Source organism: Hippocampus zosterae, chromosome 13 (assembly GCF_025434085.1).
Source record: "Hippocampus zosterae strain Florida chromosome 13, ASM2543408v3, whole genome shotgun sequence".
NCBI classification, from domain to species: Eukaryota; Metazoa; Chordata; class Actinopteri; order Syngnathiformes; family Syngnathidae; genus Hippocampus; species Hippocampus zosterae.
Genome location: NC_067463.1, coordinates 17,723,614 through 17,740,313, shown reverse-complemented (window position 1 = coordinate 17,740,313; position 16,700 = coordinate 17,723,614). Strand labels below are relative to the sequence as shown.

Below are 16,700 nucleotides of genomic sequence, written 5' to 3'. Positions count from 1 at the left end.
GCAACAAGCAAAGCGCTTTACGGCTCACCGCAATACAACCTTTCCTGACGTAAAAGATTTCAGGCGCGCTCTGGCTTAGGTTCTAGTGGACGAAAGATAAGTGAAGTTTCACTTCTTTTTATCGCTGTCCTCCAGGGAATGAATCCACAAGGTACATTAAGTTACATGTTGTTTAAGTAGGATTAGTAAGTATCTAAACCTTCAATCTTATGGAAATTAGCTCTTCATTTGCCCAAGGAAAGCATAAATGTGATGTCAGTGATAGCTTCATATGATTGAAAATCATGCAAACGTGACACCATTCGTTTTGGAAGCTTTGTAAACACATAAAACAAAATTTAAAAACTTTGTGTATCATTTTTGTATTATTCATTTAACGTATTCCTAAAGATAACATTTGAAAAAAGATGACTGAAGCAAGTGCACTGATACACAAGGAAGGGTAAAGGAAGCTAATGCACCTTCATTTATATTTTTGTTGTTGTTGCTTCAAATTTACGTAACAGTTCATACTTTACCCTATGTATGTTATGGTACTGTGATTACTGTGTTTGATTCAGACATATGGTACTTTATTTTTCAAGACAGCTCAGATCCACCACAGCTTCTGTCCCTCGGGATAAGAAAAACGCCATGTGACAAAATTTTCTCTACGGATGCTGACCATACCTTTCTACGACAGGTGATCAGATCTTTTTTAAGACACTTTTATTCTAACAAAACCAACAATAATTCCTAATAATACCAGAATATGAGAGATAAGAATGCAGCAAGAAATGCCACACTTTTTTGTTCCCCTCTGCAGATGTCTATTGTCATTTCTGTGCAAGAACAGGCAGCAGCACAGTCCTCCCTGACCAAACCAGATGTCATCCCTGACGAAAAGGTTGACGAATCCAGTGTGAATGATATTGTTATAAAGCAACAAGAGGCAACAACCCCACATCCCATCAGTGATTTTCAACGACAGATGTCTCCTTTAAGTGATGATAGCAACAGCACAAAGGACAAGGAAGAGGAAAAAATGTCTCAAACACTGTCTCAAACATGCACTCAGTTGACCTCTGACAAAGCTGATCAGTCATGTTCAACTGCTTTAGAAGATCAGCAGAGAACTAAGAATAACCTGCAGTCTGATTTAGTAAGAAACCAAAAAGTGAGCCCACCTGCACCTAGCAGTGAATGCATGGGAAACAGCAAAGATGACAAAGTTGAAGCAGTCACGGAAGAGCCAGCCAAAAAGAGGAAAAGAATGGGTATGTGTGGTCTCACAGAGAAGGAGCGAAGTCATTTTTTACAGATAAGTAGGAATGTAAATGGACAGAACAGTCGACTGAAAGTTGAAAGGCAGATAGCCTTCAATAACGCTGACACTGAATCATCTCTCTTACAATCATCGCTGCTTCCAACCTCTGTGGCCGTCATTACAGACCCGAGGGAGGAAGAGGTGCTTCACTCCAGTCAGGATAGCGCAGCAGACAGGTTTGTATCCATGTCTTGTTTTTTTTTAAACAGCTAAACGTTTTCAATTGAAAATAAAAGTATTCATAGGTTTATAGAGCTCACGTTCTCTAAAGGAGTATGCTTCCAACTATTTTGGGGTACACACTTACAAATTGAGTGTAATCGGAAGCTCCAAAATTCCAAATTAAGTGGGAAATTAGAATAATATAGTTTGTTCTTCAAAGTCAAATCTGTTCTAACACAGAAGTCAAGATCAAGTGTAATGATGATACAGATAAGAAACACGTTAAGTTGGTTTCCATTTGGTTTGTTAAAACACAGGCCAAAAACAGCAATCGACATTCCTGAAGAGGGCTCAGTTCTTGCTCCAGACCCACCTGTAAAGGAAAAGGAATATTGTTTGGAGAACCCAAATCCTCAAGAAGTGGACTGTGGATCGTCAAGCGTAACTTCTTGTGACGTGGAGGTGCAGTATGTTGCCATAACAACTGATGAGAAGATGCAGGACGTGTGTGGTGATGCTGTGGACTGTGACGAAGACAAAGCAGATGCATTGTCAGTTCGCACCCAAGAAGGAGACTGCAGTGCCAAACTCTGTGAAGCTGCGCCCTCTGGCGTCCAAGAGACGAATGACATGGTGAGTAGTTTATTCAGCTGCCCTGTCGGGAAAGCCGCTGCACCATTGAGGCACATGCACATATACTGTAGAATCCTTTGTCATCAGTTGCCCCCAGAGTGATAATTTATAAGAATTGTGCTCCTTGCTGATCCACGGTGCACACAAGCTTCTGCCTTGCCCTCCGTCCTCTTTGTCCTCCTTCTTCGTTGACTACTTGAGCATTGTGTTGTAAATCCCATTTGAAAAGAATTGTATTTGTGCTTACTTAATGTATTTGTCTCTTTGTTTGTTTTTTGCAAACAGCCTGGTCATGATAATCAGCATTGTTCTGGTGCTGTAAAAACAGAGCACCCAAGCACCATGAGCCCCACTGACTTCCTTGGATCTGGGTGCTTCGATTTCATCTCAGACTCGCAGCTCTACAATATCCAGTTGATGTAAGCAAACGTTCACTGTAACAAATATGAGCATAGATCATTCACATTAGGTTCTTGAATGCAGAGTCCTCACTCAGGTACCTCACGTTCAGTTAATTATTCAAGGCGTTCAAGGTCCTGCAACTGTTCGTGCAATTTGAACCGTGTTAGACAAAATTCCATGGGACGTACAAACTCTTTGGAAGCGCTTTAAAGAGATGAGGACAGATGTGGACGGAGGATAATTATAATATGAATAAGGACAGAGGGACGATGACGGAAGAGTACCCAGGTCCCGGAGGAAGGACGTCTGTATGACTCAACCCAATCAAACATATTAAATTAAAATTTCTACATTTAAAGTTGACAACTATTTCACGGAAAGACTGTGGAAGGGGAGTGATGGCGTGTTCGCCCCATCCACATCACATTTGGAGTACAAAATGACTCAAAAGGCTACATTGGATTTTAGCAAGAGCTGGGCCTGGTTAAAAAAAGTGCATCAAAACATACTTTATTCTTGTTTTTATAATTTTATGTTAGTAAATATTTTATTATAATTCATGAACGCATCAGCCAATTAGATAAGAACCAAATTAAAATGAAAGTTAATTTTACTAAGGAAATATTATTAGATGGTTTTCTAATAAATGTAATTATAATTATTCAATTATTATAATAATTTCATGTTAACTCTATGTACACGCAATAATAAAATCCTTCAATAAAACGAAATGATATACATGAAACAGTATTTTAGTAATTCATTTTACATTTGTATTTCTACCTAAATTCAAACTAAGCAATTCTTTAAATTTTTTAAAAATGTAGATTATCTTATTTATATTCAACGAATCGTCCAGTTATATCATGAAAAAACACAATTATAATAAAGGAAACAAACCAATGAATGAACGTAGTTCTCGGGGTAAGAAGCCTTTCCGCCTTTCCTTTCGGTTGCCCCCAAGCATCGACACACAAAACCCCGTTAGAAAATGTCTGCTTTAGTATTGTCGGAATGTTTCTGTATTTCCTTGATCAATATTAAATGCGTCGAGGGGTTTGTGTGTCCTCCAGTGAGGAGCAGGAAATAAAGGAGAGAGTCGCTGAACCCTGCGGCCGTGAAGAAGATGCCTCGGTATTGATCTGCGGGCTCATCAAGGAACTCTCCTTTCTAAAGTTCGTCAACTTCGCCTTCTCCTTTTCTGGCGATTTATCATTTGTTGATACAGTAAAACCGAATGCATTCACTGCTCTCTTCCAGTCGAACCGTTATGGCCGCTCATCGCGAGATTGAAAATTTGCGGCGTGGCAGTAAGAAAACAAGGAACTTGCCCCGCTGAGAGGTCGTTCGACTGACATCGCAAGTTGACGAGCAATAGAAACGTTGGCTCTGCTTTACTCAAAGAAACAATTCAGATGACTGTTTGGCACAAATTGCGTTTTGATATTTACTTCTATTGCTTTGTTGTGAAGTAAAGCTGGCCTTTATATATCAGTCATCTCTTGTTGATAAGTTTTTTAAAAGAATGTTTTTTTTTCACATCAGAACCAAAGATCAAAGAGGAAAATGTAGATTTTACAACAGTGTTATATTTTGGATGTCCAAAAACAGACACAGTTTACCACTACAAACGAAGAGGAACAAACATTTTTCAAAAGCACACGCATGCAGAATAGTGACACACCGCAAAACACAGTCATTAAGTCTGTTAAAAAGGGGGGGGGGGTACCTGTCGTTAACTTCGTCAGACAGGAGCGACTCGACGGCGTCATAATATATTTTAAACGTTTTCCAAGGAGTCCCTGGCAGTCATTGACTGATAGTAAAACAACAATTAAGCAGTAAGAACACCTTAGACACACGAGCATGCATATTCACCACGAGCACAAACAAAAACAAAAAACGCAGACGCGTGTTGAACCAGTTCACAGTCAATGACATTTAAAAGTCAGCTTTCCGCGGTGCAGCCGGGTGAAAGTTTCGTCGTGGAGCTCCGGCGCCCGAGCGGGTGTAAATAGAAGTGTAGACGGTGCCAACCTTTGGGCAATAGCGTTTGGTGTGGGCCTGGGCGCCCGTGGCACCACACAGAGGGCACACGTACTGGCGAAGATACGGGCACTCCACCTCTCCGGCGAGATTCCTTAGCCAGTGAGAATTATAGACCAATTCAGTCTCGCCGTTGCGTTTACAAAAACTGCACTTCATGCCGATTACGTTCCGAGATCGAGGCTCGGGTGTCTGCTGACGGGCTGTCTTGCTGCGATGCTGCGGGCCGTTTGTCCTTCCTCCCAAAACATCTTGGATTGGCGGATGAGCAGAAGCAGAAACTGTCAACAGGTCCCACGGGCCGCCAGATGGCTGTCGCGCGGAGGATCCTCGGTTTAGAGATCCAACGCGAAAAGCTGGAACAGGGTCGATTCTTTTTGCGACTGCGTTACAGCGCAGAGAAGCCAAAGCCGCGTCAACGTCATATTCCGAATGCAGATCTTCAGGGGCCAAAGAGCGATTCTGGGTGGTGGCATTCCGACCCAGGGTTCCTTGGATTAGATCAGACAGACCCATGTAGTCTTTCCAAGGCTGAAAACGTTTTCTGTTCGATTCCATAAAGAAGAGCTCCCACGGCATGCAGTTCATTGTAGAGTTATGGTCGAACTGCTCCCCTCACCCGTAGCGGGGCTATTTATTTGGCTTCAACCCTCCAATAAAAGCAAATTACCCCCAAAAAACTTTTTTTTTTAAACGGCGGCGCAGTGTCTTGCTCGGGACTTTGATTCTTAATTGAGTGCAGGTGGCGACTCGCGCAAAGGGTCAACCAGAGGCCAGTTGCCTTAGGCAAGCCCACTACAAATCCTTTTTTTCTAACTAATCACAGAATCATTTGCAATTGAATTTACACAGCCTATCGAGATCAAAAGTTGTGACCGTCTTCATGTGATGCGTATCATCTTTGAGACGATCATCTCTCAATTTTCATTTTGCGTATATCAACCTTGATGCCAAGACCGATGTGACTTGGGTCATTGCAGATTTAGAAATTTAAAATAATAAATGCACAAACATTTCCACACTTGCAGAAGTGCAATTTATGGCTTACTGAAAGTAAATCAATATTTGGAGGCCAGAGGGGACAGGACTACAGCACGAAGCGTTCATACATGGTGGAGATGGGTTTTGAAAAGAGACAACCAGACACCCGAGATTCCTCTGAAGAGAAGAAAAGAAATGGATGCTCGTTTCTTTTTCAGTCAGCTAGTGGCACACACTTTAATTGGATGTGGAATACATTGCATAGGAAATGCATTGTAGTGCAACCTCATTATTTAGCTTTACCTAGTACTCCACTCCATAACATAAAACCGCTATTCATTCATTCATTCATTCATTCATTCATCTTCCGAGCCGCTTGATCCTCACTAGGGTCGCGGGGGTGCTGGAGCCTATCCCAGCTGTCTTCGGGCAGTAGGTGGGGGACACCCTGAATCCGTTGCCAGCCAATCGCAGGGCACACAGAAACGAACAACCAATCACACTCACACCTAGGGACAATTTGGAGTGTTCAAACAGCCTGCCACGCATGTGTTTGGAATGTGGGAGGAAACCGGAGCACCCGGAGAAAACCCACGCAGGCCCGGGGAGAACATGCCAACTCCACACAGGGAGGCCACAGCTGGAATCGAACCCGGTACCTCTGTGAAGCCGACGTGCTAACCACTGGACTACCGGGCCGCCCACATAAAACCGCTATATAATTTTTTGTGTCTGGGTTTTTTTTGGGGGGCGGGGGGTTAATAAAATGAAGAGTTCAAGAAAATACTTAACTTTTATTATTTAAAGAAAGTGCATGTTTTTAAAAATGGCTTTGGAACTCAATTGCCTCAAAATGACTGATCCAAAGGTGCAGCTGGGTACATCCCATCTATTCCACGACACCATCTCTCCGAGTGGATTGCTCCCTCTTCGGCTCTGTAGACGGGAACAAGCACATCAAGTGGATTTTTTTTCAAACATGGAATTTCACGGGTACAATATTGTTTTGTAAGCGAGCCATTCTTTTTATTTCCAGTCAACTGACTGGAGTTGTATTTGCACCGAGATAATTTTCTATTGATTGGCAATAAAGTCTGTATTCTGCTCATATTTCGTCATGCTGAATAACTTTCCCGTGCCCGCAGGGTAGCTTTGCGTCCTTGTAACAATCATCACCTAGAATTGGAATACTCCTTGCTGAAGACGCTCAAACTTTGGAATGCGCCAAGCTGAGAATCGGTTTAGGAGAAATGAAAGTTATAATATCACACTTTGTGTCTCAGCAACACCCTTCTGATGATATAGAAATGATGTGAATCTCTTCCTGCTTCGCACTCGTGACCCGCAGCCATGTCTGTAATTTGCGAGTGCCCGGAATATTCTGTTATTAAAAGCTTTGAAGAAACTGTTCATCGATTCCAGCCTTTATTTGAAGAACCAACATTCTCCTCGTCCGAAATTCAATGAACATGCGAGGAAGAGGAGGCCGCTCTTCCCCCAACATTACTTGACTTACTTACTACTGAAATTGGCTTGACACAGCACCAAAAACGTGACACAAGCAATGACGTCATAGCCGGAGGCTAAGCTTTGTTTGTTTGTTTGTTTACATTGTAGCCTTGGAACTTCAGTGTGAGGCCCTTCCACTTCCTGTCCTCAACATAATATATTCAGGTGAAGCAAATCGATAACCTCTCATAAACTGAGGACGGATGGCCTGAAATCTTTTCCTTACCTGTCCACGACCCACCTACAATGGGTCCGAGACCCACTTCAAGCATTAATTAAAATGTCCTTGACTGACCTGTGGTTGTATGACAAACTCAGGGCAGCATAGAGCTCGGGGGTACTGGGTGTTCCGACTCCGACTCTTCCCAAACGGCACCCTGAAACAGTCAGGGGGCTGGATTTGGTGGACGATGGAGAAATGGGAACACAGCCAGATATGCCATCGGGCTCCAAACCTGAGTGAAAAACAGTGGCTTTTTACCCCCACTTTGATACCACAAGCATCGGGTGCATCATTATGAACTTAACACCCCCACCTCCTCAAAAAAAAAAAAAAAAAAAAAAAAAAAAGTTATATACTGCACAGCTTTCTACTTACCGTGTGTGCAGTCAGTTTTGTCACTCGATGCTCTTTTACTACACAATGGAGCATCACGTAAATACTGCTGCTTCAAAAGAGAGCCCTTCTCATTCTCAAAGTCCTGACGCTGTTGACACAAAAAAATGTGGATTTGCATACAAACAGACAGCTTTTTATGTAGAATTGGAACATTCTCACCTCACGACTTAAGCGTATGGCGGCCTCAGTGAAGGACTGTCTCTCCCTTTCGAAAGTCCGTCTCTGTTGTTTGAACTCCGCCCATTGCACTTGGAGACGCTCCCGTTCTTCCAAAAAATAAGAATCAGTCAGCTCAGATGGGAGGGATGATAGAAGGCTGTCCTGCACAAAAAAAATACCAATAAAAGGTGTGCAAGTCCAAACCGTTTTGGATATGTGTCAAAATCGGCATCATTGAAAATAAGACCTGCAGCATTTGTTGTTGTAGTTTGACAATTTGGTGACTCTGCTTCAGTTCCAATTGAAACTGAGCCAAGAGTTTGTCATGGTCAGTGCCATCGCCTCTGTGGCCTGCACACAAACAGAAAGATGGCAACGAGAATAAGGTTTTCTCATAAATGATGCGAGGAAAATATTTTAATCAGTTTGGGATCTTATTAGGCTGCGACGATGCACAAGAGAACACAACAAAGTCACTTTAAAGATTCTTCAGTGTTTCCAACCTCACCTTGAAGGTCAACCAGCCTTCGCTGCACACATTTCCAACTCTGAACCACACCTCCTGTCACATGGTCACCCAGCGCCGCCTCAGCGCGAGTTAACCTTTTGTCTTCATTTGGGGATCCGACCACAATGTCTTCAGAGTTTGACAAAGTCTAAAAAGAGAACAACTGAGAGAATTCCGATAACGTCCACATCCATTTGAGGTCCCTAAAAGCAGACCTACCCATCCACAAAGGCCTTCAATTTTCAAGACATACAAACTATGGTAAAAATCTTTGTGAAGGCAAGACCAGTATTAACTGGTGTTTTCAAATGAGGGCTGTGCGCAGTACTCCAAGTTTGGGGCTTAACTTGGGCAAGGCTACAGTACACACCACAAATTGGCCACATTTTTCACATATCTTTTCCTAACTTGCTCCATGTCAACTCTGATGGCATGTAGTAAGGTGGTGAGGCTGTGTCGCAGCTTCATTGCTTCCCGGAGCTCCGCTTCTCTGCGCTCCAACATCAGATGCAGGGCTGCCTCCTCTCGCCTATCCGAAGGAAGAAATAAAAAAAATACGTCTAATTTTAAAGCGATTCCGGACCAAACACTAAAAGTTATCAGAGTAAAGTTTACCTTGTAGTGGACTGAGGTGATTTGATTGACTTCACATTTTTGCCTCGACCCGACGTTGGAAAGTTCAGTACCTCAATGGCTTCGGAGAAAATTATTTAAAAAAAAATATTTGACATGCATTCCACAAGTTGCAATTGCATTGTGATCATCTCACAGGGTCCCTTTTCCTGGTTTCTATCAGACAACTGAGTAAGTCGTTCTTTCATTCTGTTGTTTTGCTGCTCTTTGCGTCTCAGCTCTGCTTCATGCTGGTTGACCCTCAGCTGCAAACGGGCACTCTGGCAAAAAAATGGAGTCAAAGATGAAGATGGAATAAGACTTTATTCATCCCACACTGGAGATATTCACTATCAAGAGCGCCACAAAACTGAGAATGTTGGCCATTAGCTCTCAAAAAAATACACTTTACTTTTGCCCGTTCACACTTCAGCATGTCTTGAAGTCTGGCCACATGCTCATCCGTCTCTTTCAGTTGCTCCTACAGGAGTAGATTTTGCTGAGCAAGTTCGAAACCCTTCACCATACACGACAGTATTGATTTACTCACTCTGAGCGAATCTGCTTGATCAGGGTATTCCCGTGAGGGGATGCTGCGAGTGATTTTACTCTCAGGGCTGAGGTCTCTCAACGAAGAGCCTGAAGAAATGCCAGATAATGACAATGGTAACTTAACATAATTCCCACAAATCAAAATCTTGTGTACTTTGTGACTATTGATAGTCGTCCAATTTCAATCTGAACGAGTTAAAAAAACGGATTTTGGCCGACAGTCTGAACAAGGCCAAAGTATTAGTCAACAAAAACTGCCAAATATTTTAGTCTAGTTAAGTCATTTTTTTAAATGACTATTAACACTGCCAGTCATTTTTAGACCCTTCTTTACCCTATCATGTGAAAACATTTTAATATTAACACACTCAAGACACAACATACAGTAACAGTAGCATGGGGCAGTTGTGGCCAAGCAGCTAGGGCAGGCATGTCCAAAGTCCGGCCCGCGGGCCAAATCCGGCCCGCGGTAGACTTTCATCCGGCCCTCGGCCCCCGTCATAAAATCAGTGCCGTCTGGCCCGCAGATTGGGCGCAATGGAACACGTGTTGCATTGACTGAGGTCTCGTAGACTGGTGAGTGATGTTTCATAGAGTACTGCTTCCCTCTAGTGGCTAAATGAGTAATAGCATTCACTAAATGAGTAATAGCATTTAGACACTAGAGGGCATCACTCACGAGTTAACAAGACATCACTCCGTGTTTATATTGACTGATATGTCATATTTCAAATTCCTGTTTCAAATTAACCAAAAGAAATTCTTAAGATTGTTGAAATTAAAATAAAAATAGAAATGTGAAACAGACTGGCTTACTAAAATTTGTTGAACAATATTGTTGTTCAATGTAAAGAATGTCAGCCAACGTCGGCCCCCCGACATTTTACCACATAAAATCTGGCCCCCTTGGCAAAAAGTTTGGACACCCCTGAGCTAGGGTCATCTCTTGCCACCGTGGGACCCCGGCTCAAGAGCATCCACACTGAAAAGCCTGTGGTGTCGTTGAGCAAGACACCGAGACACTAGACTGCTTCTAGACCCTCTTCTCCAGTTTGTTTGCCGTTTCCACGACTGAGAATGCACAAATGCGGTGGTAAAAATGAAAATGGACATGACAAATGATGCTGCTGCTGCTTTCAACACACAAGTTCATCAACTGACTTCAACACAACTTGAGCTTGAAGCTAGCCAGCAGCCCATTTGTGCCATGGGTTATGTAGAAAACATTAATCTTACTATTAAATGTATCAAAAACTGATTGTCGAGCAGCATTATAGAAGATTAGATATCGTTACAAAATTTGTTGTAGGACTTGTGTCCGTTTCTCTAAATCAGGGGTGTTCCAAAGTCGGTCCTCAAGGGGCGCTGTCCTGCCTGTTTTCCAGCTTTCCCAGGAGCAACACACCTGATTCAAATCATCAGGATCATTCGAATGCTGCTTCACAGCTGGCTGATGAGCTGATCATCTGAATCAGGTGTGTTGCAGCCCAGAGAGATGGAAAACAGGCAGGACAGTAGCCCTCCAGGACCGGAGCTGGACATGCCTGCTCTAAATGGAAGAAGCAATTTGCTTGGAGCTGAATCCGTACCAGGCCCACCCAGTGCCCGCCGACTGCATTTGATGCGTTAGAATGACATATCAAATTATTTCATGATGCACTTGGGAACGAGGGTGCCAACATAAAATGAATGAATAAATAGACAAATTGTGAAATAAAAATACATTTAAAATATATTTTTATGAATACACAAGCAAATAAAATATGCCTTCATGTATTTAAATATGTATTTGTTGATTTAATTCTCACACTTAGTCCTGCATAAAAATTGGCACAGTTACCTGAAAACTCCTGCTTCATTCCAGCTCTCGTTTTGCCAAACCTTGAAGCCATACAGGAGCAACACTGAAACAAGTTAAATTCCGCTGAAATTTTCAGGACAAAATGACTTCTCTGAAAAAATGTGATTAATATCAATAACAATTATACTTTAAAAAAAAAGAAAGAAAAACGACAGACATACAGATAAGATGGGATCACTTGAAATTGTGTCTTACCTTCAGGGGTGCAACTTCCCGTGGTGGATGGAGCCACTCAGGCAGCTGTACAAATTAGCAGGCAACAAGAAGGAAGAAGGGAGGATACTACAGAGCTGCAAGGTAGCAATAAATATTTCGAAAAGGAACACTGGGAAGGACACTTGTAATCCTGTTGTTACGACCGAAGTCGTGAGAGTTTTCGGTTTGTGTCTGCTGCAGGTGTTTCCATTTTGGTGGCAACGAGCGTGGACTGGTGGCTGAAAATTGGTAGCTCGGAGCCTCAACGGCTTTAAAAGCTGACTTGTGATGTATTGACGAGTAGATGAAGCCTTCTGAACTTTTGAAGCTTTCCATTTCCAGCCAGCCAATCGGCCAAGTGGTTCACCAAAGTTCAACTCCCGAGGCTTAAGGTGCACTCTAAGCCTCGTGGTGGCCAAAATCGTGACTTGTCATTTGAACTGTGTGACAGTTTAACAATTGTGTTCACACGGAAAGAATCGCAATCAAAACAAAAAACATACCTGTATATATTTTGCTTTTCCCGGTAAAGTGTTTTGTTACAGCTGCAGCAGTTGTGAAAGGAAAGCACCATATAAATCAAGATGTATAAGTTTGTGGCGAATGCTCCGCTATACTCAAATGACTTGATATTTATGTTCACATTTGTATTCAACAAGATAGGGCGGCCCGGTAGTCCAGTGGTTAGCACGTCGGCTTCACAGTGCAGAGGTACCGGGTTCAATTCCAGCTCCGGCCTCCCTGTGTGGAGTTTGCATGTTCTCCCCGGGCCTGCGTGGGTTTTCTCCGGGTGCTCCGGTTTCCTCCCACATTCCAAAAACATGCGTGGCAGGCTGATTGGACGCTCTAAATTGTCCCCAGGTGTGAGTGTGAGCGTGGATGGTTGTTCGTCTCTGTGTGCCCTGCGATTGGCTGGCAACCGATTCAGGGTGTCCCCCGCCTACTGCCCGAAGACAGCTGGGATAGGCTCCAGCACCCCCCGCGACCCTAGTGAGGATCAAGCGGTTAGGAAGATGAATGAATGAATGAATGAATGAAAGATTATGATATATTATTATATTTATATATTATGATAGTCATTGTGTTTATGAATGCATTTACATTTTTTTCTTCCTCTCCTGGCTTGATTAGCTGCACTTTTAAATCCCCTGTGAGGGGTATTGTCAACTGTTTAATTTTTAATAAATGGAATAATTTTAAAATACACTTTGGTTTAAGGCAGTGGCTCTTAAGCTTGTTTGAGGCACCGAACCCAACCAGTTCATATGCACATTCACCGAACCCTTCATTAGTGAAAAGTAAAAATGATTTTTTTTTTGTTCATTCAAGACATTTTAAAAAAACGCATTTATTAAGAACAGAAAAAACCCTATATAAAATTTCAAGCCATAAGTATATGGGTTTTTTTTATATGTGCACAAAATGAACTAGCCAGTGATGGCCAAGCGGGTGTGTCTTCACTAATTGACATGTTGAGGCGGGTGTGTCTTAACATGGCAGAGGTACTGTCGAGACCCTGAGACCGATTGACCTAACCCCTAAGGTTCGATGGAAACCAGGTTAAGAACCTCTGGTTTAAGGGAAGAGAGGACAAGCAAATAAGTGTGTGTGAGGGACTTAAACTGTTTCTGGAAAGGAGTCTTCAGCCACCTCCATGTGTCTCGGGAGAGTTTTGCAAATTATCTGAGCCAATTCAATTATGAAAGACAAATGAATTTGATGCAGTAAATAAACAGCAAAAGTCACCACGAGCAAAGTTTGGTCACTGTGATTTGGTTTCTAACCTCCTCAATTAAAAAAAAAATACATACAATATATATTAAGGTTTCACACCCAGAGAAAGCATCTTCTTCCAAACCACTCTCAGAAGCTGCCTTTTGTTGCAATGACATGTGAAATCAAAGTTTCCAAATGGTGCCCACGAACCAAACAAAAGCAAATTGTCAGTGTATGGAAAAAGAAATTTTAATTTCTAAAAATGTTGCTCACAGTAGCAAAGACAAGGAAAATACAAGTGTAACAGTAGTAAAAGATATGGTTGCATGGCATACCGTTCCATTGCAGGAAAACGGGTCATGCAACAGGCCTTCAGCAAACATTCATTATCAGGAACATTTGGGTGTTGTGAAATAGCTGCTGTTCGACCATTTGCATATATAAATGGACATACAATAAGTCAGTATTTCAATAGTTTAAGGCATGTTTTAAAGATGGTAAAAGAGTACAGGCTAAAAGCAACACCAACAAGCTATTAAAAACACACACACACTAACACACGTCTCGGTCGGTACCATGTCGTAGTGTTTCTCAATAGTGAGGACAAAATCATAACGGTAAATATCTAAAAAGTGGATCACACCTCATAAATATTCTCATGTCCACGAGTTCAATTCTATGCATTTCTGTAAGTCTTTGTGTAAAGTATCGCGTATGACATAACAGCACTACAATTTAAATTAATATCTGTCTTAATCTATGGCACTAAATATAAAATAATATTATTAATTTGAACAACAAATGTCTAGCAAAACAAAATAAATACTTCAAATGTATTAGTAATGTTGGTGTGATTTCTTGACCATTTTTGGACTCCACAAGTTTGGTGCAGCATGAATGTGACTGATGAAGTGTTTTGGCAAACAAATGGGCCAATCCCGCTCCCGAAAGCATTCATCATGACGTCCAGGAGGGAATTGCAAGTAGATCTACAGCCTCATTAAGTAAAATTGAAGAGAGCCTTAGTTGTATAGATTCAGAAATTCTTCATTGCTCTTGCCAAGCTACAAGGAGGGAAATAAAAAAGAAGAAAATGTTAAAATCACAGTTTCCTAAATGTACTGTATTGCCTCTGTACAAGTCGACTACGGTCATTTTCAGAGGTGGGCATTTCGGAAGTACTGATGTAACGGCCATCAGTCCATCACTGCCGGCCAACTGAGTATCTGATGAATGACGATGAACTAAAAAAAATAATTTTAAAAAAAATGGAAATGGGCCAAGCACTGACAGGTGGATTTTCATCCGTTGATGTACTCATCGCAAACCGGTTCACGTACTGACAGACCTCTCAGTGCGTCACTGATGGATCATACAAAACTGTCTTAACACGATAAGATAAGATTTTTCACATTTTTACAAGCGTGAGACCATGTGGTTACCAGCAGTGGGATGTAGTGGCTTTGTCTGGTTTCAGATAAATCAGACTTGTGTCCAACCTTTTTGAACAAAATGTGACCAGTTTTATTACTGTGTAGATACTGTTACGCCTCAGATTTTTGGATTTAATTTGATTATGAAGGTGTGTCGAGAATTGTATGTAGTCCGTGCATGCCATTATGAGTTTGCAACCTGCGCTTGTACCTCAGAACAGGGAACAGGACTTTGGCGGTCTAAAGGGATTATCGCTGGAGGGGACACCGACCAGGAGTGGGTCCTTGGAGGCATTTTGCAGACAGAAGTTCCTCAACTCGGCAGCAGCCTGAGACACCTGCAAGCCACACACGACGTTAGCATGGCAGGGCGCAAACACAGACGTCATGTCAACCGCAAAACCACCACACAACAACAGGCCTGACTGTTATTTGCAAGCAACGGTGCAACTGTATATGTTCTGTTGCGCTCAGCGACACCAAGTGCTGTCACGCGTCTGTTTTCATATGATTAGGAAATGTTTTGGTTTTTTTCGTCGCGTATGCAAAGTAACTTTGCCACAGTCAAACTTGTGTCAACGCGGAACTTACCACTTCAAAGTTTTCACGCTTAGTTGGCAAGGTGGAAACTAGCGACAGTGTGTAAATTTCCCTAAGACCGAGATTTTGCTCTCCCCTGTGTAAAAACTAAAATGTGGAAGCCTGTTTATTCCCGAGACTAGCAGTTTGTCTCCGCCATTCAGCAGTCGCTTAGCTTGTGACTCTCTTGGCGTTTGTGTCCCCGTGTCGACCGCTGGTACCTTGATCCTACGGAAGCTGGCCTCCAAACGGAGCTGCTTCACGGCCCTCTGGGCGATGATTAAGTTGTTGCTGGCGTTGTTATTGGACATGACGACGGTTGTCTGTGAGAAAAGTCAAGAGCTTTTTATGAGTAGGACACGTCTACCAGCGAGAGGAAATTGGTCCCAAACACGGGAAAGCCCTTCCCCGAATAGGATCCCGTGGCTGCTCAATTGTCCCTCCCAGCAGGCCATTCTGATTGGCTTCTGACATGTCAATCAAATCCTCCTGTCAAAAATATCACTGAGCGTTAAGCAACAGTACAGTAAAGGACTGACTTGACTTAATAATTGGACATGTTGGTTTATCGCCAACTATGAGATGCCGAAGTTGCAAACTTCAGTAAGTATATTTATTTGTGGGGGGCGTGTGTGAAAGGAAATTTATTTATTTACGTGAGTACAGGCAGGGGCGTTTCCAGACCTCAGGGGGCCCCAAGCAAGAACGACCAAGAAGGACCCACCCCCAGCACTTACAAGAAAAAAGAAAACAATAAAAATGAAAATGCTTTCAAAAAACAAAAATAACTTAAACTTACCAGCTTATGTTGATAAAACTGACTAAACCTAATTATAATGATGCCAAAATGTGCTTCTTTTCACCTTCGTCAATGAATATCAGACATGAGCTTTTGGGGTTCATTTTAAATGACATTCCTGGATTTCTGTCCAGCCTTCCAGAAGAAGGTTGTTTGATAATTGTAGTTTACTTCATTAAACTATAGTAGCCTCGTTTTTAATCTTGCACTTGACAAATACTCCATATCGTTAGCAACATAGCATAATTGCCAAGTCATTTTTTGCCCAAACTGTGATATCCACATTACTTGAGACTCCTTCCACCGCTTCATCATTTTGCCTTTCTTCCTATGTATACTATGTGTATACTTCTTCAAAGCTGATAACATGACAGTGACTGTGAACTCTGATCAATATTGTGAGATGCTGGAGACTTTTCTCAGACCAAAAATGAATATGTGATGGAAAACTTTCGTGAACGCCTTCAACAGTGTGTGGACAATAATCGACCCCATTTGACTGATTTAATTTTGAAAACAGAATGAAACAGAATGGCATTATTTGTACTCTTCGAAAATAAGAGCACCTTTTTGTTTCCTTACTTTATTTGCCTTTTATTTAACCTACAAATGTGTCAGATCATTTTGA

At 42.1% G+C, this 16,700-nt stretch overlaps 4 protein-coding genes across 10 annotated transcripts; 1 reads left to right on the top strand and 3 right to left on the bottom strand.

The window, feature by feature from the left end:
- Window positions 1–40: 40 nt before the first annotated feature.
- On the top strand, window positions 41–3,997 carry LOC127612598 (uncharacterized). Of its 3 annotated transcripts, XM_052083326.1 has the most exons (8): window positions 42–151; window positions 585–682; window positions 806–1,256; window positions 1,431–1,482; window positions 1,786–2,101; window positions 2,387–2,520; window positions 3,577–3,678; window positions 3,764–3,997. In XM_052083326.1, exons 1-8 carry the CDS (start codon window positions 139–141, stop codon window positions 3,840–3,842), a joined length of 1,245 nt encoding a protein of 414 aa, XP_051939286.1. In that variant the 5' UTR covers window positions 42–138; the 3' UTR covers window positions 3,843–3,997. The 3 variants fall into 3 exon arrangements, with proteins under 3 accessions (XP_051939284.1, XP_051939286.1, XP_051939285.1); XM_052083324.1 differs by having other exon boundaries at window positions 41–151; window positions 806–1,482; XM_052083325.1 differs by having other exon boundaries at window positions 53–151; window positions 589–682; window positions 806–1,482.
- A 447-nt stretch (window positions 3,998–4,444) lies between these two features.
- Window positions 4,445–5,140, bottom strand: nanos3 (nanos homolog 3). Its single transcript, XM_052083403.1, has one exon. The coding sequence runs from the start codon at window positions 5,135–5,137 to the stop codon at window positions 4,445–4,447; it is 693 nt and encodes a 230-aa protein (XP_051939363.1). The 5' UTR covers window positions 5,138–5,140.
- Window positions 5,141–6,288: 1,148 nt separating this feature from the next.
- Window positions 6,289–12,200, bottom strand: si:ch211-286b5.4 (afadin- and alpha-actinin-binding protein). Of its 4 annotated transcripts, XM_052083340.1 has the most exons (13): window positions 11,546–12,200; window positions 11,330–11,393; window positions 9,488–9,576; window positions 9,350–9,418; window positions 9,095–9,218; window positions 8,941–9,019; window positions 8,734–8,854; window positions 8,326–8,473; window positions 8,065–8,168; window positions 7,818–7,979; window positions 7,638–7,746; window positions 7,335–7,494; window positions 6,289–6,466 (listed from the first exon to the last, which is right to left on the bottom strand). In XM_052083340.1, exons 2-13 carry the CDS (start codon window positions 11,379–11,381, stop codon window positions 6,379–6,381), a joined length of 1,305 nt encoding a protein of 434 aa, XP_051939300.1. In that variant the 5' UTR covers window positions 11,382–11,393; window positions 11,546–12,200; the 3' UTR covers window positions 6,289–6,378. The 4 variants fall into 4 exon arrangements, with proteins under 4 accessions (XP_051939300.1, XP_051939299.1, XP_051939302.1 ...); XM_052083339.1 differs by having other exon boundaries at window positions 11,330–12,200; XM_052083342.1 differs by lacking the exon at window positions 11,330–11,393.
- A 1,298-nt stretch (window positions 12,201–13,498) lies between these two features.
- Window positions 13,499–15,705, bottom strand: si:ch211-286b5.5 (uncharacterized protein LOC100003596 homolog). Of its 2 annotated transcripts, none has more exons than XM_052083401.1 (3): window positions 15,495–15,703; window positions 14,906–15,032; window positions 13,499–14,325 (listed from the first exon to the last, which is right to left on the bottom strand). In XM_052083401.1, exons 1-2 carry the CDS (start codon window positions 15,582–15,584, stop codon window positions 14,907–14,909), a joined length of 216 nt encoding a protein of 71 aa, XP_051939361.1. In that variant the 5' UTR covers window positions 15,585–15,703; the 3' UTR covers window positions 13,499–14,325; window position 14,906. The 2 variants fall into 2 exon arrangements, with proteins under 2 accessions (XP_051939361.1, XP_051939362.1); XM_052083402.1 differs by lacking the exon at window positions 13,499–14,325 and adding an exon at window positions 14,345–14,505 and having other exon boundaries at window positions 15,495–15,705.
- Between the last annotated feature and the right edge of the window lie 995 nt (window positions 15,706–16,700).

What these genes read in the sequence shown, in the direction of transcription:
- nanos3 (XM_052083403.1), bottom strand. Translation starts at nt 5,137, where the DNA reads ATGAACTGCATGCCGTGGGAGCTCTTCTTTATGGAATCGAACAGAAAA.
- LOC127612598 (XM_052083324.1), top strand. An exon ending in CAGGATAGCGCAGCAGACAG is followed by an intron (nt 1,483 to 1,785) that starts GTTTGTATCCAT and finishes GTTAAAACACAG; the next exon opens with GCCAAAAACAGCAATCGACA. An exon ending in AAGGAACTCTCCTTTCTAAA is followed by an intron (nt 3,679 to 3,763) that starts GTTCGTCAACTT and finishes GCTCTCTTCCAG; the next exon opens with TCGAACCGTTATGGCCGCTC.
- si:ch211-286b5.5 (XM_052083402.1), bottom strand. Translation starts at nt 15,584, where the DNA reads ATGTCCAATAACAACGCCAGCAACAACTTAATCATCGCCCAGAGGGCC. An exon ending in CCAGCTTCCGTAGGATCAAG is followed by an intron (nt 15,033 to 15,494) that starts GTACCAGCGGTC and finishes TGTGGCTTGCAG; the next exon opens with GTGTCTCAGGCTGCTGCCGA.
- si:ch211-286b5.4 (XM_052083339.1), bottom strand. Translation starts at nt 11,381, where the DNA reads ATGGCTTCAAGGTTTGGCAAAACGAGAGCTGGAATGAAGCAGGAGTTT. An exon ending in TCAGAGTTGACATGGAGCAA is followed by an intron (nt 8,474 to 8,733) that starts GTTAGGAAAAGA and finishes TTCTCTTTTTAG; the next exon opens with ACTTTGTCAAACTCTGAAGA. An exon ending in CCATACGCTTAAGTCGTGAG is followed by an intron (nt 7,747 to 7,817) that starts GTGAGAATGTTC and finishes TTGTGTCAACAG; the next exon opens with CGTCAGGACTTTGAGAATGA.